This window comes from Stylophora pistillata, chromosome 4 (genome assembly GCF_964205215.1).
Source record: "Stylophora pistillata chromosome 4, jaStyPist1.2, whole genome shotgun sequence".
NCBI classification, from domain to species: Eukaryota; Metazoa; Cnidaria; class Anthozoa; order Scleractinia; family Pocilloporidae; genus Stylophora; species Stylophora pistillata.
This window is the reverse complement of record NC_142522.1, coordinates 40,668,440-40,694,472: the sequence shown is the minus strand read 5'-3', so window position 1 is coordinate 40,694,472 and position 26,033 is coordinate 40,668,440. Positions and strand designations below refer to the sequence as shown.

The following is a 26,033-nucleotide window of genomic DNA, read 5'->3' as shown; positions in this document are numbered from 1 at the left end:
GATGACAGAAATGATAGCGCCTCTTTAGAATACATGCTGCGAATTTTTTCCGGGGCCAAAGCTCCCCCGAGAACACGATGGTTGGGATGAACTCGCGTTTCGCTGATAAACTCAGGGCTTAGCTACTACGATAGCTTTTCCGTGGTTGTATTTACCCAATAGACAACGAAAGCACTGCATATTTTCACCGTTTGTCAGTTCTGGTACTTGAATCGTTCCTTCGATCGTACCGTTTCCTTACGACATGAAGCCTCACCATTAAGAATTCAGTCAGTTTGTTGTCTTTATTGCTGTATGGTCTACAAGAGTTCGAGTTCTAATACAATTCTTAGCAAGCCAAGACTAAAGACTTAAAGTAACGAAGGACACACCAATCCTTTAATGCTAAGACGGGTCTGTGAGATCTCAGTTGTTTATAGAAGGAAGTTGATAGTGGTGCATTTAATTATACGCCGTTGAACTGTCAAAAGGGAATGGCTCATGTTTGCGAAAGAGGAAAAAAGAGTCCTGTTAAAAAAAAAAAACGGTTCCTAAGCATGATAAAAATCGCTACTGCATCACTTATATCTTCTATTTCAGTTTAATTTTAATTCAAAAATTACCAAAAAGCCATACGTTTACCTACCCACTTGTTTGGCAATTATCAGTGGGAACAAAAGTTAAGCTCACCTGGTCAAAGTCAGCTACAACTCTCTGTACTATGTACAACAAAGAGTAAAATGAAGGAAATAAAAATAGCAGCATTTTTTTTTTCAGAGACAACTTCCTTGTCAGGAATACATTTACAGATGCGAACTTTTCGCTGTAAACAACGCGAAATTTTTCAGAAAGCAAGTGTTTGCGACTTCTTGGTTTCAAGTGCAGAAAAATAGTTAGATACATTCTCCAAATGACATTAACTTATTCCACAAATGAAGACAGCACTTGTAGCAATGCTATTTGTCATAATTCCAAATCTTAAGCCACAAAATTTAACACTGACAGTACAAGAAAAAAGTCCTCGAAGATGATTTGTTTAAAAAAAAAATCATTATAAGATGATAAGCTTCTAGTGCAGCTGGAGACTGGAACAGAAAATTTACTCGTGCCTAGTCCACTCTGGGTGTTCTTGAAGCTGACGCTGGCTAATTTCTGAGTCTTCGTCGTATTCTGAAGGTAAATTATGTGTAACGGTAATTAGTACAAACAGCAAAACGCACAACATGGGATAAAACAAATGTCATCGTTGATCGTGCTTGTTAAATTTATAAACCTTGTAGTGGCCTTGTTCATTGCTCAGTTCTCTGTAACTCAGTCGTAGAGAGGTCGTCTGCAAATTCTGAGTTGTGTTTTTTTCTTGAGGTCTCAGAAAACTGATTGGCATCTTTACTTGAGTATTTTACAACTATTTACCGAAGTTGAGGTGGCTAGTGGTGGATATTTATCCGAATAGAGTCTAACCAATAAAGAACGAAATAAACAATTCAGAAACGATAGTTAGTAGTTTATCCGTTTCTTTTTTTACAGCAAGATTATAACAGTTCAGCAGCTGTTCACCTGATGATGCTGCAGAGAAGAGGTTGAGTCTTTTTAGAGTGTCTGCAATGTCCTCCACCTTCTCTTTCCTTTCTACGTCAACAGTGGCGTTGTTTGCGCGACAATAAGTTACAAAACTAGAAAAAAATGGAGTTAATGTGAGATTTCACTCCCGTAGTAGAGAGCACAGAATCTATACAGCTAAAAATAGCAAAGGTTATGAGTTACTCAGATATTCACAAAGTTCTATTTAGCCGATTCATTTATTCTCAATTTTATTTTCACAAAGTTGATATTAATGTTATCCGTTCCACTCACGTTTTCCAGTTCTCGTCCAGGCAGAGCATGTCCGGGTTCCCTATCAGAATCAAGAGAGCCTGGGCACGAGTTATGGCCACGTTGAATCTCTGAAGAAAAAGAGTAAAATATATAAAATAAATATTCCTTACATTTCCCGGAGGGATGTGGGATACCGGAGTTTCTCGCAAAAGATTTATGAACTACCCTTTCATCAACCTCCACGCTTCTTAGAGCATGACAAATTTTTCACCCCTGGTGAGGGAATATTAAAATATAATTAACCCTGAGGACTGGATGGCAAACAGAAAGATATAATCGTAAGTGTGGTTTAACAAGCCATTTCTTATTCTCCAATGGAGTTTTTAACCGTTATCAATGAAGCGGCCAGTTCATAATTTCTCCCATTTTCATTTTTCAACGCCTCAGCCCCGGTAAGTCAGAGAAATAGAGATTCTACCTTGGGATTGTTAAGGAATCCGAGGTGGAAGTCCTTGTCCATCTCCAGATATTCTTTCTTGGTGCTTCTAACCGTTGACAAGATGATTATTCTTCTTTCTTGCCCCTGAAACTCTTCCACGCTGCCAACTTTGATTTCACCACCAAAACGTCTTTTTTCGATCATTTTCTGGATCTTTTGCACCTTGCCATAGGATAAGAATTCCGTTTAGCCAATAACTATTCAAAACATTTCACCTACTCTTAAAGATCCATTGGGATGCTGGACAGCCCAAGGTGGGGGAATCATCCATTTAGCAGACGAGCTCTGATCTGAGACGTTGAACTTGATTTGCTGCATGACAAAGCCTTGGTTGGGAGTCACTTCTAACAAAGGAGTATGAATGAATTCAGGCCAGGAGACTATAGTGGTTACAATTGGATCACTAATAACAGGAATGAGGGGACTTTAGGTTTGCTCGGGGTAATAAGTGGGTTGTTTATATGTTTGAGGAGCTTTCACTGTACACAGACCCTTAAGGAGACTGAAAAGACAAGAATGGGACTCTTAGACGATAAGATCCACACTTTCACTTACTTGTCTCTTGTAAGGTGATATCACCCCAATCATCTCAGGTCTCAAGTGCTTTAGTCCTCTGCTCCTCACATTGTCGTCCAACAGTTTCCTCAGATATCGCTCAATAGTTTCCACCTCAGCCACGTTAAAGAATGAAGGGCTGCTGCCTTCTCTTTCATCCTTACCAAACACCGGATGGAAAATTATCGGGAAGTTCCTATTTGGAAGCTCTTCCCAGCCTATCATCACATTTCTTGGAGAAAACAGGTCAGTATTAAAGGTATGTACAATGTTTTACATTTTAGTCTGATTAACGTCGGAAAGTGGCGGGGAAAGGGGACGGAGCTATCTTCAGACAACGAAACCTTTTCGTGTAGCATTCGAATTAACATTGCATTCGCTGAGGGGGGGGGGGGGGATGGTGCAGGTAGCCGGTCGTCTTGTTAAGGGAAATTCAAGGATCTTTAGTCTGACTTATGCCAGCTAGGACTGAGTTCTATCAGTTATCTTAAAGTGTTGTTTTTGTGGGGGGAGGGGGGTCACTAAAGTGCAGGTCACGTGTAGTTTGGTATGCTCTTGTGCCTCACGCCAAAATCTCCCACCGGTATCCCCGTCCAAATCATATGAAAGTCCGTCCGTTTTACAGGCCCTTCCCTAATAAAGTATTGTTGATATCATATTATGATGAATTAAGTGTCAAAAACGTATAGCTATTTTCTCAGATTTTATGGCTTTGTAGAATCGGGTCGTCGTTCAAAAGAAATATGAATGACTTTCTAACCTGAAATCTCCAGCACATTCATTCAACTCATTTTCATAAAACAGTTGTTTAGGAATCTCGATAATGGCTCTGTGTGAACGATAGTTGTTCACAAGTTTTGTCAAAAGATTCGAGTTGTAATTCCCGCTGGGACCACGAGTGTAAGCGGGACTTGACGTCATCAAACGTTCCAAAAGAGAAATTTCTGTGAATAATCGACAAGAGTTAAGAGAGTGAGTGACTCATTTAGAAGGACGCTTCTGCTCCTTTTTAGCGGGTAAGTAGCAAAACTATTGATTACCATTTTGAAAATAACTGCACCAAATAAATTTTAGAAGCAGATTTCAAAGAAGCAAAAGTTTGGCGTTAACCTTTAGTCTGAAATGTGAAGTTTAGCCTGAATTTTAAGTGTTCCTGTCGTCTACTCATAGACATACACGAACTTAAAACCTTAAACCTTAGACGAGGGAAATAGGTGTGCAGTGACTGCTGTTTACAGATGTGGCCTGTGATATACTCACCCAGTCCATACTTCTGTGAAATCGAGGATCTGAGGATTGGTCCTAACTGCTTAGGATCTCCTGCAAGCACCAGCTGACCGCCCCTGGGGTTATAGGGGTCCAGGAGGTCCGCCACAGGGATGATACACTCAGGTTCTGTTGCATGACCCGCCTCGTCTATGAAAATGTGCGTGAAATGATTTCTGGGGAACAATGCTGACACCAACCTGGAAAATGATGCAAAAAAGACTTAGCGATCAAAATGCTCTTAATATGGTGAGATGACACGAGTTTGTTTTCTTTGTCACTCACGTTATTGCTGGTAGATACTTAATGTAGTTAAGCATTAAGACCTAGAGAAAGAAATTCAAATATCCGCGGCACTTCGACCATCAGGTTTAAGAACTTTATCTCAAACAAATACGCTACGTGCTTTGCACGTAACTAGTTTTGCCATATATGCTTGTTAGTTTTTAATGAAATAAATTTTTCTTTAGATATATACTTTGTGTAAATACTCTAATATTGTTTGCTTGCCAGACTTGTAATTCAGTATTTATACTGCAAGAAGTCTTATTAAACCACACTTGAGGAAAAAAGGGGTTGCATGCATAACGCCATAACTTGAACTAATTTCTGCCTTCTAGTTCTGATGTTGCCAGGTTACTTTATACACATCATGTTACATACCTTCCTGCAGTAATCAAAGTAGTGACAATTATACGATAGTCGCTGATCAAGTCCTCTTTAGAGGGATAATACACTTCATGTGACACAGGGTCAAAATTCACAACTCGTGCGTCCTAAAAAGTGCAATTAAGGTATAGTTCAGTGCTGTACTTCGCTAGCTATGACCTACTAGAAAACTCTCTTTAAAGTCTGGGTTCAGTACATATTCATGGCATTTGATTACTATAAATATCTGTTTAGGTTATACCGTTTTCCTTGTTACTCAGAAGTCAGACGGACTATGGAGAAAGTGTCTCAATGGAATGTTGAAGGAAAAGAATTACTGTTCACCTTGAGCTTTGGAGGCACAAAGTCCCAGGCCCGTGACGCAGCGTACATCCGGAACAATTTACCTCTATCTACGTGAGCCAACAGGCGCTCAGCTAACAGGTCAGCAGCACTGTTTTCTGGTGCACACGCCAGAATGTAGCTTGAACCAATCAAAACGTGCACCTGTAGGCAACGAAAAGAAGATAGACAGTTAGTTGTCGGTTTCATTTTTCAGTCCAGAAATGAAACTGCAAGAACAACTTAATAGTTCCCTTTAGTCCTTAAATGGAACAAGTCAGCTTTGACAACCAGCTGAACTGTTTCTGGCCGAACTTGCCTTTCGCTATGATCAGGATTTACGCTCCCGTGAGAAATACTTGCAAAATTTGCGAGCATTTTTGCTGACAATATCCAATTACACTTTACATTGGACACAGGTAACAAAGCGCAATTCGCGCGGTAGGAGTGGACTTAATCTTTCAACTTATATCTGCGCGCTAAAGCCATTTCTATCAGTTCAGCGAGAAAAGCGAATTTCTTCCTAAGAGATTCCCCTCACCTGTTTAATAGCCTCCACCAAAGTGACAGTCTTTCCAGTTCCGGGGGGTCCAAACACGAGATATGGAGCAGGGCGTGACGCACCCGACACAATCTTCTGAACTGCCTGTTGTTGTTCACCGTTCAGGTGGCGATCGTAAAAGAATCTAAAATAAAAGTAGAAGTAGGTTTTCTTTCCAGCCAAATGCTACATTTGATTCTCGTGCGGTTCATTGATCACATAACCCTAGATAGAGTTTGAACTTTAGCATCTTTACCGAAAAAGTCCTATTTACATACTAGATTGCGGTTTTAGTAACTGTAACATTCCCTTGCGTTGTATTTACAGTGCAGCTTTAAATTGCATTTTTAGTACGAACATTCAAAAGTGTGATCACCAGTTTTTTCGGCTTGATGGGTCAATAAGTGTGCACGAGCAGCCTCTTACAGGTGTTGTGGCACGAGCCAGCATGATTCTTGCAGCTTCACCCGGTCGTGCCAGAATATCCATGAGAGCAGACCCATAGGCTTTAACCTTTAAGCTTTTATCGAGGAGATAGACATCAAAGGGATGAGTCCAAGGATCGGTGAGATATTTACTGAGTGTTGACTGAACTAAAATACATTTCTAGTAATTCCTTCTTGTGTGGACACCCTGAAAAGTGTAAGCAGGACTTCGAGAACACAAAGCATGCTTGTCCTTTTTCACAAATCTATGCTGCTCTCAACTTACCTGACTTCTTTATTTATTTCTCCTCTTTGATCGAGACTGTCTTCTGTTGGGAAGAGAACATGGCGCATTTCTTGCCTGTTCACAGATGCAATCTGCTCACACGCGCGATGTTCCATCTGTACTGAAAGTCGATTGAATGTGAACTGAATGTCGAACTTCTTCCCATTCACATAGGGCATGCTGGAAGTAAATGCACGGGATTTAATGTGCAGCATTCCAAATACTTGAGGCACAGGTGTAAGTATCGTCCCCTCGAAAAAAACTACGCAACTCGCAAAATATCCCAGGGTATTATATGATAAACCATCGAATAAGGAGTACATAATCACTCCAGCCTCGCACCTTAGTGTCTGTCCACAGAGGTTAAACTTACGGCTCATCGCAAACTTTCGTCAGTCCACAATTTAACTGAGGCTCATTGTAAGGATCATCTACCCAAAAAAGAGGTAATTCTGATCCAGGTGCAGTTGCAGGGTGAACGATTCAGGTATCTAAGCCAATCAACAATAAATTACCAGGATTGCTAATGGCGCCTCACACTACGCTGACTAAGTCATGCAAGGCTCTAAGAAGATCCGTAAGTTACATTTAGAACATACTTCTTCAAATCAAAGCCAAGTTTCACATCAAGCATTTGAACTTTGTGCACTATTCCTTTGTATCGTTGGTGTAGTTTTCCTGGCTCATAGGCAAAGATTTGATCACCGCGTAACACAGATGGGCGGTTTTCTGCAAGACCTGGCACCTAAATGTCGCAAAGAAAAAACAAAAACAAATTCGAAAAATCATTTTCCTTTGATTTTTAAGATATGAGATAAAATTTTAAGAGCGATAACATGATAACATGTAAGTTTTCAATTCTTCAATTTTTCAAGAGTGCGAAAAATAGAAAATAAAAAGTAAGTACTGCAGGTAGCCATACAAACTATCTGGAAAACTAATATTTATTTTGGGTAGTTTAGTCGCACCAGTCTTACACTTTCTTTTTGAAACCACTAAAAAATCCAGCATAGCAAACGAATTAGTGCTATGATGACTTAGCGCTAGTTGCAACTCCGTTTGACATTTTTAGGCTAGGATATCGTAAAGAAAAAGCAAGCAAGGAAAAGTAGGGAACTGCTTTCCTCAGCCATGGTATTGTTTCTACCAACGAGGAAGACATGGTGAATCTCTTTTCCAGCCCTAGCAACAACCACTCACCTCCAAGATGAGGAAGCGTCTGTCTCCTCTTTCTTGTTTAAAAACAACTCCTTTCATATCATAGTTTCTGATGTCCTTTTGCATTTGATACTCTTCCACATGAAGAAGCAGACAGAACTTTTCTTTATAGTTGTCGAAATTCAACTTCTTTTCCAATCGATCCCTGAAAAAACAAGAAAATCACGAGAGCTGTAGTTTATGTCCTCAGGGACCTCTAGTCACGATTTTTACTTGCTCGGCTTTTCTGGTCATTTATACCAGGGGAAAAGGCCATGATTTTGAATGAGTTAATCAGTTGCGGTCAGAGGGCGACATATTTTGACTTAATTGTGTATTTTGGCTACCCCAATTCAGAAGCATTAACGTTGTGGAACAATGATATAAATTAATACCTCTGAAAATATTATAGAAAAAGAGTTGTGTATGAAGTTTCCGGAATGAGTTTGCGCCGTGTACCTGATTTTACGCACAGAGTTGTCCTAACCGCCTCCCAGTAAGCTCAATGGATAGAGCGCTGGACTGTTGTGAGGGAGGTCGAGGGTTCGAGCCCCGGCCGGACAAACACTCAAGGTCTTAAAATAATTGAAAAGAATATGCTACCTTTCTATAACATCAAGAAATGGTCAGATATTCTAGTCTTCTCGGATAGGGACGAATAAATGGAGGTCCCGTCTCCTGCGGGGTTAGGGGCAGGAGACGTTAATTTCCCACGCACGAGATTACTGCGTGATGGATGTCCTCCCCTAGGATGGGTGGTTAACAGGACCCCCGTTGATACCAGTGTTTACTACACTGAAGGGGCTATCCTGTATAAAAATAGATGTCTACTTTACCTAAGTCCTTCTCGGATTTGGCTACCTTTAACGACCTGGGCTTTGACAGTGAAGGGGATTTCATAGGGGTTCAGCTTTTCCATCAGCAAGCCATTGTTCTGAAGTCTAAAAAGCGAGGTAAATTGAAATGGTTATTTCAATGGTTAATCGAAACAACAAAACCATCGAATCGTACTGTTGTTGTTGTAAAACCAATTCTAGCTGATAACGATAAAGGCAATTACAAAAAAAAAAAAAACAATCACAAAAACGCAAACAATTCTAAAGAACAGTCCATCTTTCATCACTTGGGTTTATAATGAAATCCTCACCGTGGAAGGGGTATTCCTTCAATTGTCTGGACATCCCTGGGAATTTCTGGTGCCTGTTTGGGAGGTGTGTACTCCGAGATTTTCTTTAAGTCATCGTACAAGTCGCTTACGATACGCACCGACAAAAACCTCAGGATATGAAACTCTGGCAAATCTTCGGACTGGAATGTAAGTACACCAGGAACATACGAATAACCGAACTCACGGCGACGTTTACAGCCAATCCTGAACCTCTTCTGGCAACCTACAGCACACAAAACCGTTTATTCCATTTTTTAGGCACTCATGAGGAAGAAGTGTGGGCTCGTTACCCACAATCTGATGGGCCGCGCCCAATTTAACTCATAGTAGTTTGTTGATCATGAGCTCACGTCATAGGAAAATGTTGGAAATAAAAAAAACTTAAAAAAACCAAAAATGAAAAATGGTTCAAACTCGTCATCTCGTCTCTTAAAAAATGTGAAGTTGCATCGAAATCACTGACTATATCAGAGATCGGTGTCTTAATGTGTAACTCAGCAGTAAATCTCTATCGCGGACAAATGTTCCTGAAGCTTTATAGCTCACCCTCGTGATCATGTATATCAAAGCGATCTTCGCGATAATGAACACTACTTGAATAGTTGTGGAAATAAGGTCTTTCATTGATCATCACCGCTAAATTAGTGTTCATTACTGCGAAGATTGCTTTAATAATCATTCCTTGACCGGCAGTTCACATGTATGATTTTCATATCTTCACAGTCCTCTAGATTATTTTAGGAATATTTTAGGTTCCCTTTTCTACTGATATTTATCATCCTATTATGGATGTTATGAACAATTCTAGTTTCATTGCGTGACTTTGAACAATGCGTTATTATCGAAATTTGCGTGATTATTTTTCTGTTTCTCTGTGGTTTTAAATAGTTAAGCGATTGCGGTTTCCTATATATGACAGCTCATGAATAATTCGTTTTCCTTTATTCGACACTTCATGAATAGCTTGTTTTAGGACTAGATTTTTTAGGTTTTGTTTTCAGTTGCGATCAGCGTCAGTATTGCAAACATTGAACTAAGTTTCATCGTATTAGTTCTCACAAGCCACAGAGATCCACTCTTCAGAATCTTCTAATCAAGTACAACAAAGATAAAAGAAATCTGATAGTCTGATACGTTTGCCGCCTTCTGTACCGATGGAAAATACGTTCACTCATTTAATGGACAATTCCCTGTTCCATTGTGAGTATATCTTTCTATTCTATAACTGTATCGCAAATCAGTAAAGGAAATTTCCCGATAGTTGCAGGAGTAAGTTAAGAATTTTACCTGGATAGAGTTGACCCTCGGACGGTCCGATATTGGAGATTTCCTTGTAATCAAAGAAGTTGACACTCCATAGTAGAGTGATATATTTCAGTGTAATAATCATTTCACTGAGGTTCTCTATAATCAACACAATCTGCCCGTATTTTCCACTCTCCACTTTCAATTCTATCACACCATGTTCATCTCCTGTGGGATCTGAAGAAACTTTTATTCCATTTTTGTCAAAGACAAGCTCTGGTCTGTGTAAAAAAAAAAAAAAAAAAAAGGAAAATTGATGTTTGTTCTAATTAATATGATTAAAGAACCGTTAAGTTCAATTCTTAGCTCAAGTGTTTGACTACGAAAAGCAAAACATGAAAGGGTTGAAACATTCTATCCTTAAATAAATCAAAGACCTTGATGGCTATCACAATTACTGGTGGACCCTGAAGTTTAGATTGTGGGTCGTGCATGACTTAGTGAAAACCTTCATGTTTCGTCCGTACAATCTTACCTTCCAACCTCCCCTCCCCACCCCTCTAACACTTACACAAACACACATGGACAAAAGTTTGGGGCTCCTTCATTTTAGACCTGTTTCGTTTGTGCGGAAAATCGAACAGGAGGATAGGGACAAATTACCCATTGTCAACGCGAAAATGGAAAATGTTTTTCTTTGAAATGTCCTTTCTTTACTCGCTCAATGTTGCAGTAAGATAAGATAAAGGAATTATGAAAAAAACAAAGGAAGAAATAGGCTGATACGTGATGAAACAAAAAAAGTTCAAAGCGCAAGCATAATGTCCATTTAAACAATGACACAAAGGTAGAAATTAAGTACTTTGAAGTACTAGATAAAACGATTTCTCGGTACTCCCTACACCTGCCCCCTTTAGAGCATAGTCTTCGAGAACATGTCATAGAATTGAAAATCTTTGTGATATTTGAATTCCTACAACATCAATTTTAATTTCTTACTTCGCCAAAGATTTTCGAATCTTTTTGAGCATACGCTGTTGGCGATGTTTCACTCCTGCGATGTGATTTATATAGGCCACTCTGTCTCCCAGATCTCTCCTGCAAACTTTACAGTAGAACCCCTGAACGCTCATCATAGCATAGGGAATATCATTTTCATCTTCGTCTTCATCATCATCTGACTCATCAGGGTCATCAGTGAAGAGTTGAAGAGAAGCAGATTCTCCTCCTCCAAAAATGACACGATCTTGAAGTAGCTGGCAAGCGTTTAGATGGAAAGTAAGCTTGTTGAGAAGCTTTGAAAAAGGCATACCAAGTGTCTCGTAAAGCTCGCGGAATTCGTCTTCATATATCTGCTTCATCTCGTTCCTAAGCATGTCTTCCTTTCGATTTTCATCCTCGAGAAACTTCACAAATGTTTGGGCAATAATTTTCTCCTGCTCATTACTTCTTCCACCTCTCTGTCTCCCGCCGCGGCGAGACATTTTGAAATGGGCCCCGCAGTGGGAATGATTGTATTCTGGAAGAGAAATGTTACAAGTTTCACGGAGCCCATTGATTTAATTTGTCATCAACCAACCTTCATGCTGAATGAAATTGCTGCATGGATAGACATCTTTATCTCTCAGTTTTATTGATAAATATGCCTCTCTAAGCTTTCAAAATTGCACAGAGTTATAGAAAGAGGTATATCGTGTCAGTGCTTCACCTGAATCAATATGAAGTAAATGTATAAGCTGAAATTGATTCGTCCAAATTTTTTTCTCTGACGAATATTGAATGCTTACCTTTATTCAAATCAAATTAAGTGTTCTTTGTGATGTATCGTCCAAAAATAGCACCCCCGCCGGCATGACAGGTTTCACTGAGGGAAATTGAATAACATTGTCACGTCAGATCTAGAAAATAACTCATATGAAGATAATAATGTTTGAAAAAAAATTAGAAAAAAGAGAATATGAGACTTATTAGGCATTTGAAGCTACTTATGGCTTGGAAAAGTGGTAAAGTTTGATAAACTCGCAAACACCTGACAGATTCGGGCAATTTAACCCGAAGTGTGGTGGCTTACTCTTTTGTTTCATGCCTGTGCATGCAACTGAAATCTAGCTAACAGAAGGTGATGACCTTAAGCTAAGAATTAACTGGGAACACTTTATTTGGGTGCTGTATAAATAACACGCTTATCTAGCTGTTGTCTATTGTATACTTTTCTTTTGATTCAGGCTTTATGTGGAGATTGACCGTCATCAAACATTTAAAGACGCTACGGGAATCAACTAATTACAATTTGGCAGGCTTTCTAAAAATAATCGACCATAGCTCCTACAATTTCCAAATTCGTCGTATTGACACTCAAAATGTATTCAGTTGTCGATTAACTCAGCGTTGAAGAAACAATAATTTTAGGCTTAAACGGCCGATAAAGTCATAAGCTACCGTAATGGACTACAATCGTTTAACGGGAAATTTTAGCATGTCGGTTATTCACAAATATCTGAAATCCAGCCTCCACTGAATTCATTGAATTGTTCCCATTATCGCCATGACTCGCTTTCGAGCATTGCGAATGAATTATTACGAATGTATAATTTGACGGCGGTAAGCGACCTTTACAAATGTGTCTTGCAATCGTAAATATTACAAGAGCACTTTCCTTTTGTTATCTTCTTTTTAGCTACGCCACTGACTCTAAGTCAGCTGGTCCCTGAGTTAAGTCTTCAAGTTGTGTGAGGCATCTTCCACAGTTGAAACTCTTGCTTATTTCCTTCTAAATCAGAATTCTTGGAAACCCACACTGATGATATCGTTTAAAGGAAAAAAAAAATGCCTGTGCATGCATTCTGCCGTTACTATCTTAATTAGAAATTAAACTACTTTTCCGTTCCATGAAATCCACAGCATAACGAAGTTAGTGGTAGACAAAAAATATTTTAATATATCCCACTTACACTCACTCGTCAAAGTAAATTTGCCTCCTCAAGAAAATCAATGTAGAAACTTGGAGAGTAAAAGCAAAACGAAACGCTGAAAAGTCGAATATGTACCAGTAAAAACATGACATTTACAACCACCAGAACTCACCTGCAACGTTTGAAATGTCATCGATTTGTATCACTAAATATTTAGAGAAAGGAGCAACATTTTCCCTTTCATACCGTGTACAATTTCCTAGTATTGCCAAGCTATGACGTCGATTTCCAAGAAAACAGCCTCGACTTCATCTTAAAAGTCGCCCGGATATATGGTTCATTTGCAGTAAAAACAGCTGCGCCTCATGGTTTCATTTTAGTTTTGATCATTGTTGATGTCATTTTTATGATCACTAAGGTTATGTACATTGGTTTTTTTTTTTTAATGTAACAATGAAATTTTTATGTCAGCTAAATGCGCCAAAGTTTTGTGAAAAGTTTCTCGCTCGTGACACAATCGATTGTAGCTTTGTTGTTTGTTTAAATTTGTATTATGTGATGACTTCTACAATGAACTACCAGTAAAAAAGGAAGGTAATAGACTATTGCCTACATAGTTTTAATTCTAGTGTCGTGTACTAATTGCTCCGGTATCGGCATGTCTACGCGATTGTCTGTCTTTCAACTTCGCGAACCGAAGACCGGATTTCTATTTCTGAAGATTTTCCTCTGCTTTTCCTTCCATCTCGACAAAGTCTCCTTCAAAACACCTTTCCAAGTATATCGATCTTAAAATATTTAAAGTGTACCAGAAGTCTGTTACTGTTCGAAGATTTCTGGGCGTTGCGTTACAGGATACGTCATGTTCATCGTTTATTGTAAAATAATCGCCAGTCAATCAAGTTTCTTTCGAAGTTCCCTTGTGTTGAGTGATGCGAAACTGTTAAAATCATTATCGAGGGAATGAATGAGTAAAAATATAATTCAGCCTAAAAACTCTTTAGGCGAATCCAATATCGTTTAGTTTTCGCTTCCAGATACCGAAATTGTCGTTGTCGTTGTACACAAGAAAAACTGAAACCGGCAGATTGACCTTCGTTACCACGACTGCGGTTGCAAAGCTTTCAGTGTTCATGATTATTTACGGCTGGTGGTGTTGGGGCTATTAAAAGATAGTTTGGTTTTATCCATCACAAGGTTGATAGACCTTGCAGTAGTCGACGCATCGGAAGACGCCATGGTTATTGTTGTTACGCTTTCCTTCACCAATAGATAAATATCAATCCCCTAAATACTGAATTTGGCAGAAATTCCACAGGATCATTCACGATTGATTTCATCTTAATCATTTGATGCATTTGTTACTCGTAACGTTCTGGATGTCTAACGAATGAATCCTGAAGTTGCGCCTACAGACCAAATGAGGCGACACAGGGGGGGGGGGGTGGGGTCAGATTATGCCGTTAGAATACGTGATAAGAGGCAGGTTGTTTACAAATAAAGGACAAGTGATAGAGGAAAGTCTAATGTGGCGAAATGGAAATTGATTGGTGGAAAACAATTCAAGCACGTGAATAATTGCCTAACGTTTATATAGTGTTACGATTGGATATGTTCTGTTTGGAAGTTGCTAGTAGGAGACGGAATGTTAGTTGTTTGGCTTGATCGTTGAAGAAGCAGTAAACACGTTCTTACTTAAAAGTTATGCAAAAAAATGACCTCCGACCTTTGTAATCCCGATAAATGTCGAACTTAAGTGACGAGGCTCTTACGAAGGCCAAAAATCATTACACTCACCAAATGAACACATATTTCTGATTAATGTCTTTATGCGCAGCTCTCTGATCATTCCATGACATCATTGTCGAGAAAACGATGCCCAAACGCTATGATTGGAGCGAGATATTAAAATTCTGTGATATGACTAGTGTGAGATTCATACCCTGATGCGGCAACCTGATTGGCGTGAGATGCATACCTTAGTAAAGCGTTCAGACTGTTGCAAGCAGCATGTCACTCTACACTGTTATGGAGAGTGACTAAAAATGATTTCAAGGAAATTTCTAGGATGTTTTTAAGGAACTCTCTACAACTTTTTGTCGAGTTTTGTTTTTATGACGTATGTAATAGTAGACATCTAAAATGATCTATATTTATAGAGGATAGCCCCTTCAGTGTAGTAAACACTGGTATCAACGGGGGGTCTTGTTACCCACCCATCCCACCCCAGGGGTGGATATCCATCACACAGTAATTTCCTGCGTGGGTTAATTAACGTCTCCTGCCCCTAACCCTGCATGAGACGGGACCTCCATTTATTTGTCTCTATCCGAGAAGGCTAGAATATCTAATCATTTCTTGATGTTATAGAAAGGTCGCATATTCTTCTCAATTATTTTAAGACCCTGAGTGTTGGTCCGGCCGGGGCTCGAACCCTCGACCTCGCGCACAACAGTCCAGCGCTCTATCCATTGAGCTAACCGGGAGGCGGTTAGCTCAATGAGGTTAGTATTAAAATAGTTAGGTTGTAAGCTTCAGAAATGTTCCGGAATACTTTGTAAATATATAGATAGGGACTAGGTAGTATAGTAGTAAGAGATGCTGTTGTTGGGAGTGATCAACTGTTTGGAAAGCTATCCCAAGAGAGCCCACTGACAATTTCGGGCCAACGTTGTGAAATTACACTTTAAACCATCATGCAATTTTAAAACTTTGACCCTCAAACTTTTACATTGCTTTGAGTAGGGTAATAGATCATAACATGGATAAAATTTATTGTGCTACATCGTTTCTTTTTTTTGCATTGCTTTGAGTAGGGTAATAGATCATAACATGGATAAAATTTATTGTGCTACATCGAAGGCTCTATTACAATTACTCCATTCAATATGTTGCAGAAAACAACAATTAAATCTGCTCAATTTGCAGTTTCTTAAACAGTTGTTGAAGGAAGCTATTAAAAGACTGTTTGTCAATATGAACAACCAGACTGGTGGCCAAAGGAAAACATGATTTCAAGGATGCCTTTGCTGGAATATGTTTATTGATAAGTTATGGATTTTATCGTTCTGAATGAGTAAGTTTTCTTGATAATGATACGGTGTCTAGAACTTCTAAGTGCAAGTTTTTAGATGCAACAGAAACACTCAGTAAGTGGCACGCCTGAGGTTCTGTGAGTTAGACACCTTTTGTCATTTTAGACTACTTACTCACTGACCAGTAATGCAAGGGCAAAGTGTGCAGCAATGCCATTTGTCCCAATTGCAAATCCTAAGCTACAAAATTGAACACGGTAAAAGTAAAAAGTTACCGAAAGTTAATTTGTTGAAAAGATCGTTACAAGATAACAAGATTCTAGTGCAGCTGGAGACTGGAACAGCGCGATATTTATTCGTGCCTTGTCCACTCTGGGTGTTCTTGAAGCTGACGCTGGCTAATTTCCGAGTCTTCGTCGTATTCTAAAAAAGAATAATGTGTAACGGTTATTAGTATGAGAAGCAAAACGCGCAACATGGGATAAAACAAATATCATTATTGTTGAAGCTCGTTAAATTTTATAACCTTTTAATGGCCTTGTTCACTGTTTAGTTCTCTGTAACTCAATCGTTGAGAGTTCGTCTGCGAATTCTGAGTTCTGTTTTTATTTTCTTGGAGGTCTCAGATTTTTTCTTTGTTCCTTTTTTTCTCGCGCTCTTGAAAAACCGATTGACATCTTAACTCGAGCATTTAACAACTACTCACTGAAGTGGAGGTGGCTAGTGGTGGCTATTATTGATATTCATTAGAATAAAGTCTAACCAATAAAGAAAGAAATAAACAATGCAGACATGATAGTTGGCAGTTTATCCGTTTCTTTTTTTACAGCAAGATTATAACAGTTCAGCAGCTGTTCACCTGATGATGCTGCAGAGAAGAGTTTGAGTCTTCTTAGAGTGTCTGCAATGTCTTCCACCTTCTCTTTCCTTTCTACGTCAACAGTAGCGTTGTTTGCACGACAGTAATTTATAAAACTAGGAAAAAAGGAGTTTATGTAAGATTTGCTCCCGCAGCACAGAGCACAGAACCAACACAGTTAAAAAAATTGCAAAGGTCATTAGTGACTGATATTCACAAAGCTGTATCTGGCTCATTCATTTACTACGATTTTATTTTCTCAAAGTTGTTATCAATGCAATCTGTTCCACTCACGTTTTCCAGTTCTCGTCCAGGCAGAGCATGTCCGGGTTCCCTATCAGAATCAAGAGAGCCTGGGCACGAGTTATGGCCACGTTGAATCTCTGAGGAAAAAGGGTAAAATATTACTTATGAAATATCCCTCACATTTGCTGGAGGGTTGTGGGATACCTGAGTTTCTCACAAATGATTTATGAACTACCCTTTCGTCAACCTCCAAGCTTCTTAGAGTATGACACATTTTCATTTCTGGTTAGGGAATATTCCAAAATGATAAACCCTCAGGACTGGATGGCAAACGGAAATGTATCATAATCGTAAACGTGGGTTTAACAAGCCGTTTCTTATTCTCCAAAAGAGCTTTTAACCGCAGCGGCTATAACAATGAAGCCAGTTCATAATTTCTCCCATTTACAATATACAAAACTCCAGCCCCTGTAGATGACGGGAAGTCAGTACCAAACGATTAATAGAGATTCTACCTTGGGATTGTTAAGGAATCCGAGGTGGAAGTCCTTGTCCACCTCCAGATATTCTTTCTTGGTGCTTCTAACTGTTGACAAGATGATTACTCTTCTTTCTTGCCCCTGAAACTCTTCCACGCTGCCAACTTTGATCTCGCCACTAAAGCGTTTTTTTTCGATCATTTTCTGGATCATTTTCTGGATCTTTTGCACCTTGCCATGGGATAAGAATTCCGATTAGTAAGAACGATTCAGAGTATTTCACCCAGTTTTACAGATTTGCCAGGATGCTGGACGGACCTAGGAGGGGGAATCATCCAAATAAGAGATGAGCTCTGATCACTAAAACATTGAGCTTGATTTGTTGCATGACGAAGCCTTAGTTAGCAGTCACCTCTAACAAAAGAGTATGAATGAATTCAGGCCAAGAGACGATACAACTGGATCACTAATAACAGGAATGAGGGGACTCTAAGTTTGTTCGGGGCAATAAGTGGGTTGTTTAATTGTTTCACGAGCTTTCACTGTACACAGACCCTTAAGGAGACAGAAAAGGCAAGAATGGGACTCGTAGACGATAAGATCCACACTTTCACTTACTTGTCCTTTGTAAGGTGATATCACCCCAATCATCTCAGGTCTCAAGTGCTTTAGTCCTCTGCTCCTCACATTGTCGTCCAACAGTTTCCTCAGATATCGCTCAATAGTTTCCACCTCAGCCACGTTAAAGAATGAAGGGCTGCTGCCTTCTCTTTCATCCTTACCAAACACAGGATGGAAAATTATCGGGAAGTTCTTATTTGGAAGCTCTTCCCAGCCTACCATCACATCTCTTGGAGAAAACAGGAGAATATTTACTGAACAGTGGTCTACATTCCGGTTTGGTTAACGTGGGAAAGTGGCGGAGAGAGAGGAAGAGCTCGAGGTTTTCATCAGAGGATGAAACTTTGTCAGACAACAGCTGAATTAACACCGCATTTATATCATCATCTGCGTACTCAAGGAGAGCAGGGACTCCCACAGGCAGATGATGAGTTTGCTGTTCATCACGTTAGGGGAAAATCAAGGATCTTTGGTCTCACTTGTGCCCCCCTAAGACTAATATTTATCAGTTATTTTTAAAGTGGTGTTTTTGTGGGGTCAAGTAAAGCACGAGTCGTGTATAGATGAGTATGCTTTTGAACCTAAGAAAGCTCTCCAATGGGTATCCCTGTCCAAATCACATGAAAGTCTGCCCGTGTTACGGGCCGTTCATTAATAAGGTATTACTTATCATCAGTTACATTTCAATTTAGATAGTGTTACAAAAAGTAGCTATTTTCTCAGTTGCTATGGTTTTGGAAAATCAGGTTTCTTTTTTAAAAAAAAAATGCGAATATTTTTTTACCTGAAATCTCTAGCGCATTCATTCAGCTCGTTTTCATAAAACAGCTGTTTGGGAATCTCGATAATGGCTCTGTGTGAACGGTAATTGTTCACAAGTTTTGTCAACAGATTTGAATTATAATTCCCTCCAGCTCCACGATCGTAGGCAGGACATGAAGTCATCAGCCGTTCCAAAAGAGAAGCTTCTGTGAATACGAGACAAACGTTAAGAGAGTATGTGACTTATTTGGAACGAAGCTTTCGCTCCTTGTAAAATCGTCAAATCGAGAACACGAAAGTCTGCATTTCACACATTTTCACTTATTTGGGAAGGTTGTCGTCGATATTGTCCGAAATATGCCGATTAGGTGTGTTGTATGAGGAATGTATGAAGCGTGATACCCTCTTGCAAATTTCGTACGTTGCTACATCCTTCTACAACACACTTAGTCGGCATAGTTTCGGACAATATTGACTGCAACCTTCCCAAACAAGTTAAAAATGTGTGAAATGCAAACTTTCGTCCTCTCGATTTGACGTCACATTACCCGCTAGAGCCATTCCTCTTCAAACTCGGTCGTGGGGCAAGATGGCGGCCGATTTTCCGTATTTTGACTGGGCACAGAAAATTGAAGATTTGAGCAAATAAAAATTTTTTTGCACAAATGTACTCCAAAAAATACGCTTATTTCGTTAAGCGAAAAAATGTTTTGGGTTTAGGTGCACTTTAACCATATGCACGTGACACAAACAGTGAGCCTGGGTTACCTGTGTTCTTATTATGACCTTCTAAATGCAGCGATTTCGGAACGGCAGTACCAGTTTATATACCGAAACGCAATCTTACATTTCGTAAGAAATTACATCTACGGATTTGCGCCCACAAACCACGCGGTAAAGCGTCGAGGAAACAGGCAGAAAAATATGCAAAGCGAGAAATATTTTACGCGTGACATAACTATTTTGAAATGGGGTTATGTCACGCATAAATATGTTTAGGTTACGCATAGAGTAATGTTCAGGTTACGACTATTTTCCTTCTACATTGATAAGCTGTACCTCAACACATTCATGATCCCTAATCAATGCATCATGCCGTTTGGCTATTTCTCCGTCTACTGTGGAAGGAAAAGTAACTCACCGGTGTACACTACCCAGGAGGGTATAGAAAAGATTAAAAGGAACCATCAGGTATACACTACCCAAGAGGGTATAGAAAGGATTAAAAGTAACCCTCAGGTATACACTACCCAAGAGGGTATAGATGAAATTAAAAATAACCCTCAGGTACATGTATACAATACCCAAACCCAAGGACCATTCAATACTTTTTCAATAACACTGCTGTTGGTGCAATACTCATTTAAAGAAGAGGGCGGAGACAAAGCTGCTAAAGGAGGGTAGTAAGACAGAAACTAACTTATATAACCATTATTCTTTCCAAATTCCCAAATCTTGGTATCAAGCTCGGCTATACTTGAATGAATTTTTGCAATTCCACGTGATCATTCGACTGTAGGCATTTCCCGCCAAATCTGTCTGGTATTTTACAGTCAAAAGAGATCTGATTTACCGTATCAACAACAGGAATAATAATTATAAAATTAAACGAGACTTACCTGGAAGTTGAAGTTTGATTGGGATTCTATCAGTCATCACAGAGCAGAGATTACACGAGATCACTACGCATGCGCATAACTAGTCATTTTTAAAAGGATACTATGAGTGGCCACATGAGGGTCTATATGCAACAATGACAAAGGTGCACTCCACTGTGCAGGGAGGATTCAGGTACCATGAAGGGTGGGCGTGTAATCTCTGCTCTGTGATGACTGATAGAATCCCAATCAAACTTCAACTTCCAGGTAAGTCTCGTTTAATTTTATAATTCTATCAGTCATCACCGCAGAGATTCCACGAGACTTTAAAGTCATGTGGTCACTCTGATTATCCACAATTCTACAAGGGAGACATCCCTGGAGAATATCAAGTTTGCTTTAATCAAGCACTGAATTTAAGCTGAGTATAACACCAACATAACATCCAAAACTGATTGCATAATGTGGGGGTGGTGGTGAGATAAACATGCATCCCCCATAAAAATAACTAGAGTTCCAACTCTGACTTGTGACAAAGTAACTGCATAACAGAACAAATGTTAACATTTCACAAGATAACTCTCCAGTTGAAAATGAGTGAGTCTAATCGCTATATGGATTAGAGGACAACAACATAATGGGTTCTGACAGTAAAAAATATACAAGTGTTCACACTACAGACAGAAGAGCGTGTCCAAAACTATTTTCGCTTGACCTTGCTATTGGTTTGTCATAAAACTTGTTGAACACACAGTCACTCCTCCAGCTAGCAGATTTCATTATTGTTTGTAAGGGGACCTTGTTGAACACTTTGCTGGTAGAAGCTGCTCGTGTGCTATGTGGTGTAAACATTGTAGTGTCTACGCCTGAGAGTGCCATAACTTCTTTAATCCATCTGGATATGGTCTCTTTTGACACTTTCTTATATGGCCGTATAACACTGATAAACAACTGATTTTCCCCATCCCGTAGGTCTTGTGTCCTACTCAGGTATTCCTCAAGCGTTGAGGCCACACACAATTCCTCATCTGAGGTGAATCTGGGTATGGTGAGTACAGGCTGTTCCCTACCTGGTGCAGATTGTTTTACGAGTTGGTCAATGTAAAATAAATAAGATTTGTCCTCATCCATATGCATATTCTTAAGGCTCATTAGATGGATTGTCTGACAGCGTTGACCTGTTACGAGTGCACACATCATGATCAATTTGTATGTAAGGTTTTTCAAACTAAGATCCGTTAGTGGATGAAGTGTTTGAAGATATCGAAGGATAATTGAAGTGTCCCACATGGACGTATACCTGGGCAGTGCAGGTCGAGCCTGGAAAACCCCTCTAATGAAACGCTGAACAAGAGGGTGTGCTCCAATAGTAACATTGTTTTCCAGAATTAGGAAAGTAGACAATGCACTCCTTGCAGTATTGATGCAGCTGTATCCTAGGCCGCTGTCATAAAGTTCCTGTAAAAAGTCTAAGACTATGCCTACAGGTGGAGAAAGGGGATCCACACCCCGTTTACCTGTAAACAGTTCCCATTTTGCCAAGTATGTGTTGTATTGTTTCTGTGTATTTGATCTCCAGGAGTTACAGATCGTTGCCTGTACTGCTGCTGAAAAGCCTTTGTTTGCAAGGGATCTCCTGACAAAAGACAGGCCATCAGTTTGAGCTTCACCCCAAGAGGATGAGGTTTGTCCCTCTTGAAGGGCAAGTGGACATTGGTCTTCTGTGGAGGCAGTAGAATGGGTCTCTTGATCAACAGACGCAGGAGCTTGGGGTACCAGGGTTGGGATGGCCAATTTGGGGCAATTAAGATTGCAAGTGACTTTTCCCTCTCAATCTTCTGCAGTGTGTGTGGCAAGACACTAAAAGGAGGAAAAGCATATACAAAATAATTACTCCACTCAATTGTAAATGCATCAACAGCAAGTGCATTTGGGTCAGAGAACCATGAAACGTAGGGGGTAATCTGACAATTCAGTCTTGAGGCAAACATGTCAATGTTTGGCTGTCCCAAAATTCTTGTGACCTCTCTGAAAATATTTGAATCTAGTTTCCATTCAGTTGAGTCATCAAAAATCCTGGACGCCCTGTCGGCTACAATGTTATCCTTCCCCGGGATGTGACTCACTGTAATCCAGACTCCCCGTGGGATACACCACTCCCATATTTCCCTTGCCATTTGATTGCATGGCAGGGAATGGGAGCCCCCCATGTTACGGATATAAGCCACAGCAGTCGTGTTGTCGGTCAACACTTTGATATGAGTCTGGTTTAGATTTTTACATAGAGCTTGAAGCCCAAGGTAGACTGCCTTGAGTTCAAGGTAGTTTATGTGATAGTGGGATTCTGAGGCTGACCACCTTCCCCCAGTAGTATTGCCATCCAGGCTTGCACCCCAACCTTGGGTAGTTGCATCGGTATATAGGGTTTGTGAGATTTTCCCCCTATCAATTTTTCTTTTTGATATGAAGGCATTAGATATCCACCACAAAATATCAGATTTTGCTCTCCCGGAGAATTGCATGGGCGAGTCAAAATCACCATGAGTAGACTTCAAGGCAGCAGCCTTTTCTATTTCTATCTGGCGGAAGTACAATTCACCATAATCAACTCCTGGCAGGGAGGAGACCATCATGCCAATAAGCTGTGCAACCTCCCTTATGGTGGGCATGTGTTGTTCCAATATCCCATGAGCTACCCCTTTGAGTTTTTGATATTTCTCATCTGAAATGGATATAGTCATGTCCCTGGAGTTAAGTATGAAACCCAGGTGGTGAATTGTTTGGGTAGGTGATGTCACAGATTTTTCTTTATGTGGCAAAAAACCCAAATCTTCAAGCAGGATAAGGGTGTCATTTACATTACGTTGGCATTCATCAAATGTGTATCCAACTAGAAATGAATCATCAAGGTATCCACTCGAGATGTGCCCCATTCTCCTGAGTGCAGCAAAAACTGGTTTCATAATTTTTGTAAAAAGGCGTGGGGCAGACGAAAGGCCCTGGGCCAAACAGGTAAATTGGTACAATGTGTTGTTCCAATAGAATTTTAAATATTTTTGGTGTTCCCTATGGACTGGTATAGAGAAGTATGCATCTCGTAGGTCTATTGAGGCCATGTAGCACCCTGGTCTCATTAATTGGGTGCAGGTGTGAATTGAATCCATCTTAAAATGGTGAAAAACCACAAACTTGTTTAATTCTTTGAGGTTTAAAATCATACGGCATGTACCATCTTTCTTTGGCCTTAAAAATATATTTGAGATAACCTGTCCATGTTCATGATGACTTTCTTTTATGATTCCCTTGTCAAGGAACTGAGTAAGTTGTAAATCAATATTCGAGCTTTCCTCAGCTGAAAATCTGATTGGCCCCGGTACAGAAAACTGCACAGGTTGTACTAAAAATTCTATTTTGTATCCAGAGATAGCAGATAATATGGAGGAGTCCTGAGTGAGCTCTCTCCATTTTTGGAAAAAATTTTGGATTCGACCTGCCACTTTGGTGGCTGGGTCCCCTGCTCCAGTCAAATTTTCAGAGGAATGAGGCACACCATTTCCCTCAATCTCTGTCATACTCACATTTGACACATCTATTTTTGTTTCTGTGGTTTGGTCGCCTTTGTCGACTGATAGCTTTTGACTTCTTTTTGATAGTAGTTGTGGGGGTAGCTGTATTGTCCCCTTCTGTGGGAGCGTCCTTGATTGGCACGCCCCCTGCGATGCGATAAAAAATTCCTCCTGGAGTTACTTGTGCTTTTAGAAGAAGACTCTCCATACTTTTGTTTTGTGAGTTGTTGAGCTGCCTTTTTGCTCTCTTTGACAGTTTTCAGTCGCTCTGTCAAATCGTCGTCAAACAATTCTGAACCGACAGGTTCTTTGCTACTGCATATAGTTTTGTAGTTTGTATCCAAATCAACCTTGAAAAGATCTCGACGACACATATTGAGGTCATGATTGGCAGCGGCAATCAGCAACACAGACCTTGTAAGGCTTTCCCATATCTCTTCTGGGGCTGGCAGTGGAGCCTGGTTTTCCACTGTCTCACCTACCTTCCCTGTTAGGTAGGCAAGTGGAGTTAGACCCTTAATCAGGGTTTCTTGCATTTTCTGGATTCTAGCATCCATACTACGTGTGGTTTTCTGGGCAATATCCCATATTTCAGTGTTGACCTTTGTGACCCGCAGTAGTTTACAATTTTCGGGCCGTTTTATATCCTCTTTGCGTTTCGTCAACACGTGCTCGCTCAGTCCTGAAGCTAAGATATTATCAAGAACTTGTGCAATTTTCTCGTTTAATGCTTTGCCAGTTTGTTCATCTTCAGTGACTTCCTGAACAAGTACATCAACTAAACCGTCCGCGACGGGTTTATCATTGTCTGAGCTTGACCTACTCATTTTTGCCGGGGGTTCCCCCACGACTCCATTATCGTCCTCGCTATCGTCAGGCGAGTCCTCATTTAAGCCGGCATCATAAGCCGCCTTTAGTTCGGCAATAACGGGAGCGAAATTATCTACAACTGCCGTGAGTTGGTCAATTTTGTGGCTGAGTTCGTCAAATCCTTTTGACGTTTTGGATGATTCCTCGTTGATCATCGTGTTTGATGTTATGGTCTCTGCTGACTTTGAAGCCTTTTTGACCTTAGAGACCTTTAAGGCTGGTTGTTTTTCTCTCCTTGTACCAGCATTGGGAGTTTTGCCTGTTGGAGCATCACTCCCTTGTTTCCCCGGCGGCGCCGTGGGACAATTTTCCTCTACAATTATGTCAAACGTGCTCAGCGTTGATCCCTCTGAATTCATATCGGTAGACAGCGATAAAACGCTTTAAATACAGTTTTGCCTCGCAAAACAACCAAATTATCCTTGTAAGGCAACGCCTTACGTAGAGGTTTATAGATTGTCTGTAAAGGAGGTAGGATGGTGAAGATATTCTTGGATTTTGATTCGCTTGACCAGTCGCACATGTAATGGCGGAGCGTAAGCGTAGCAGAATGACTAGTTATGCGCATGCGTAGTGATCTCGTGGAATCTCTGCGGTGATGACTGATAGAATTCAGTTGAGAACTCACAAATGCATCTGCTGGAAATTCTCGCTGTTGTTATGGAGAGTACGTTGTGTTACGTAGTTGCTAAAACTAGAATTGAAGAAGTTTCTAGAACGTTCAAGCCTGGTTCACATATAGTCGCAGACGATCGCAGACGATCGTAGGTAGATCGCACGATCGCTGAAACCACTCAACCGGATATCGCGAATCGCGTGTTCATACATGATCGCAGCCGATCGCAGCGATCATAGACGCCGAGGACTCTGAACTTTTAATAGGTGTTAACAGCTGTTTCTGTTGACTCTACTTAAACGGAGAATCGCTGCTAGGTCAAAGAAGAAACGTCGCTTCGGGATGCGTAAAGTCTTAAAGCGATTGAACAAACTATCGTATTTTCTAATTTGTTCCATAAACTGTTCCGCGTCAATTTCACCATCCTTCCATCTTGTCAAAACACACACACACACGTGTAAAAGTTGATAAACAACTGGTTGTCATGGTATCATGGCGCTTGC

At 40.1% G+C, this 26,033-nt stretch overlaps 4 protein-coding genes across 7 annotated transcripts; all 4 read right to left on the bottom strand.

Moving 5' to 3' along the window:
- Window positions 1-274: 274 nt before the first annotated feature.
- Window positions 275-13,203, bottom strand: LOC148733737 (RNA helicase MOV-10-like). Of its 4 annotated transcripts, none has more exons than XM_088756055.1 (19): window positions 13,051-13,188; window positions 11,754-11,830; window positions 10,966-11,485; window positions 10,009-10,247; window positions 8,701-8,944; window positions 8,390-8,494; window positions 7,557-7,719; window positions 6,956-7,101; window positions 6,357-6,536; window positions 5,646-5,790; window positions 5,108-5,269; window positions 4,778-4,890; window positions 4,109-4,314; window positions 3,609-3,792; window positions 2,849-3,080; window positions 2,273-2,455; window positions 1,834-1,922; window positions 1,537-1,652; window positions 275-1,149 (listed from the first exon to the last, which is right to left on the bottom strand). In XM_088756055.1, exons 3-19 carry the CDS (start codon window positions 11,448-11,450, stop codon window positions 1,079-1,081), a joined length of 3,063 nt encoding a protein of 1,020 aa, XP_088612181.1. In that variant the 5' UTR covers window positions 11,451-11,485; window positions 11,754-11,830; window positions 13,051-13,188; the 3' UTR covers window positions 275-1,078. The 4 variants fall into 4 exon arrangements, with proteins under 4 accessions (XP_088612181.1, XP_088612182.1, XP_088612183.1 ...); XM_088756056.1 differs by lacking the exon at window positions 13,051-13,188 and adding an exon at window positions 12,918-12,939; XM_088756057.1 differs by lacking the exons at window positions 11,754-11,830; window positions 13,051-13,188 and adding an exon at window positions 11,675-11,749.
- A 2,696-nt stretch (window positions 13,204-15,899) lies between these two features.
- LOC111330041 (putative RNA helicase mov-10-B.1) lies at window positions 15,900-18,381 on the bottom strand. Its single transcript, XM_022934829.2, has 5 exons — window positions 18,116-18,381; window positions 17,534-17,728; window positions 17,067-17,155; window positions 16,773-16,888; window positions 15,900-16,336 (listed from the first exon to the last, which is right to left on the bottom strand). The coding sequence occupies exons 1-5, from the start codon at window positions 18,338-18,340 to the stop codon at window positions 16,266-16,268; spliced, it is 696 nt and encodes a 231-aa protein (XP_022790564.2). The 5' UTR covers window positions 18,341-18,381; the 3' UTR covers window positions 15,900-16,265.
- A 2,766-nt stretch (window positions 18,382-21,147) lies between these two features.
- LOC148733736 (uncharacterized) lies at window positions 21,148-24,050 on the bottom strand. The gene is made up of 2 exons (XM_088758028.1): window positions 22,373-24,050; window positions 21,148-22,199 (listed from the first exon to the last, which is right to left on the bottom strand). Exons 1-2 carry the CDS (start codon window positions 24,048-24,050, stop codon window positions 21,148-21,150), a joined length of 2,730 nt encoding a protein of 909 aa, XP_088614154.1.
- Window positions 22,235-25,288, bottom strand: LOC148733735 (uncharacterized). The gene is made up of 2 exons (XM_088758916.1): window positions 24,057-25,288; window positions 22,235-22,338 (listed from the first exon to the last, which is right to left on the bottom strand). Exon 1 carries the CDS (start codon window positions 25,271-25,273, stop codon window positions 24,068-24,070), a length of 1,206 nt encoding a protein of 401 aa, XP_088615042.1. The 5' UTR covers window positions 25,274-25,288; the 3' UTR covers window positions 22,235-22,338; window positions 24,057-24,067.
- Between the last annotated feature and the right edge of the window lie 745 nt (window positions 25,289-26,033).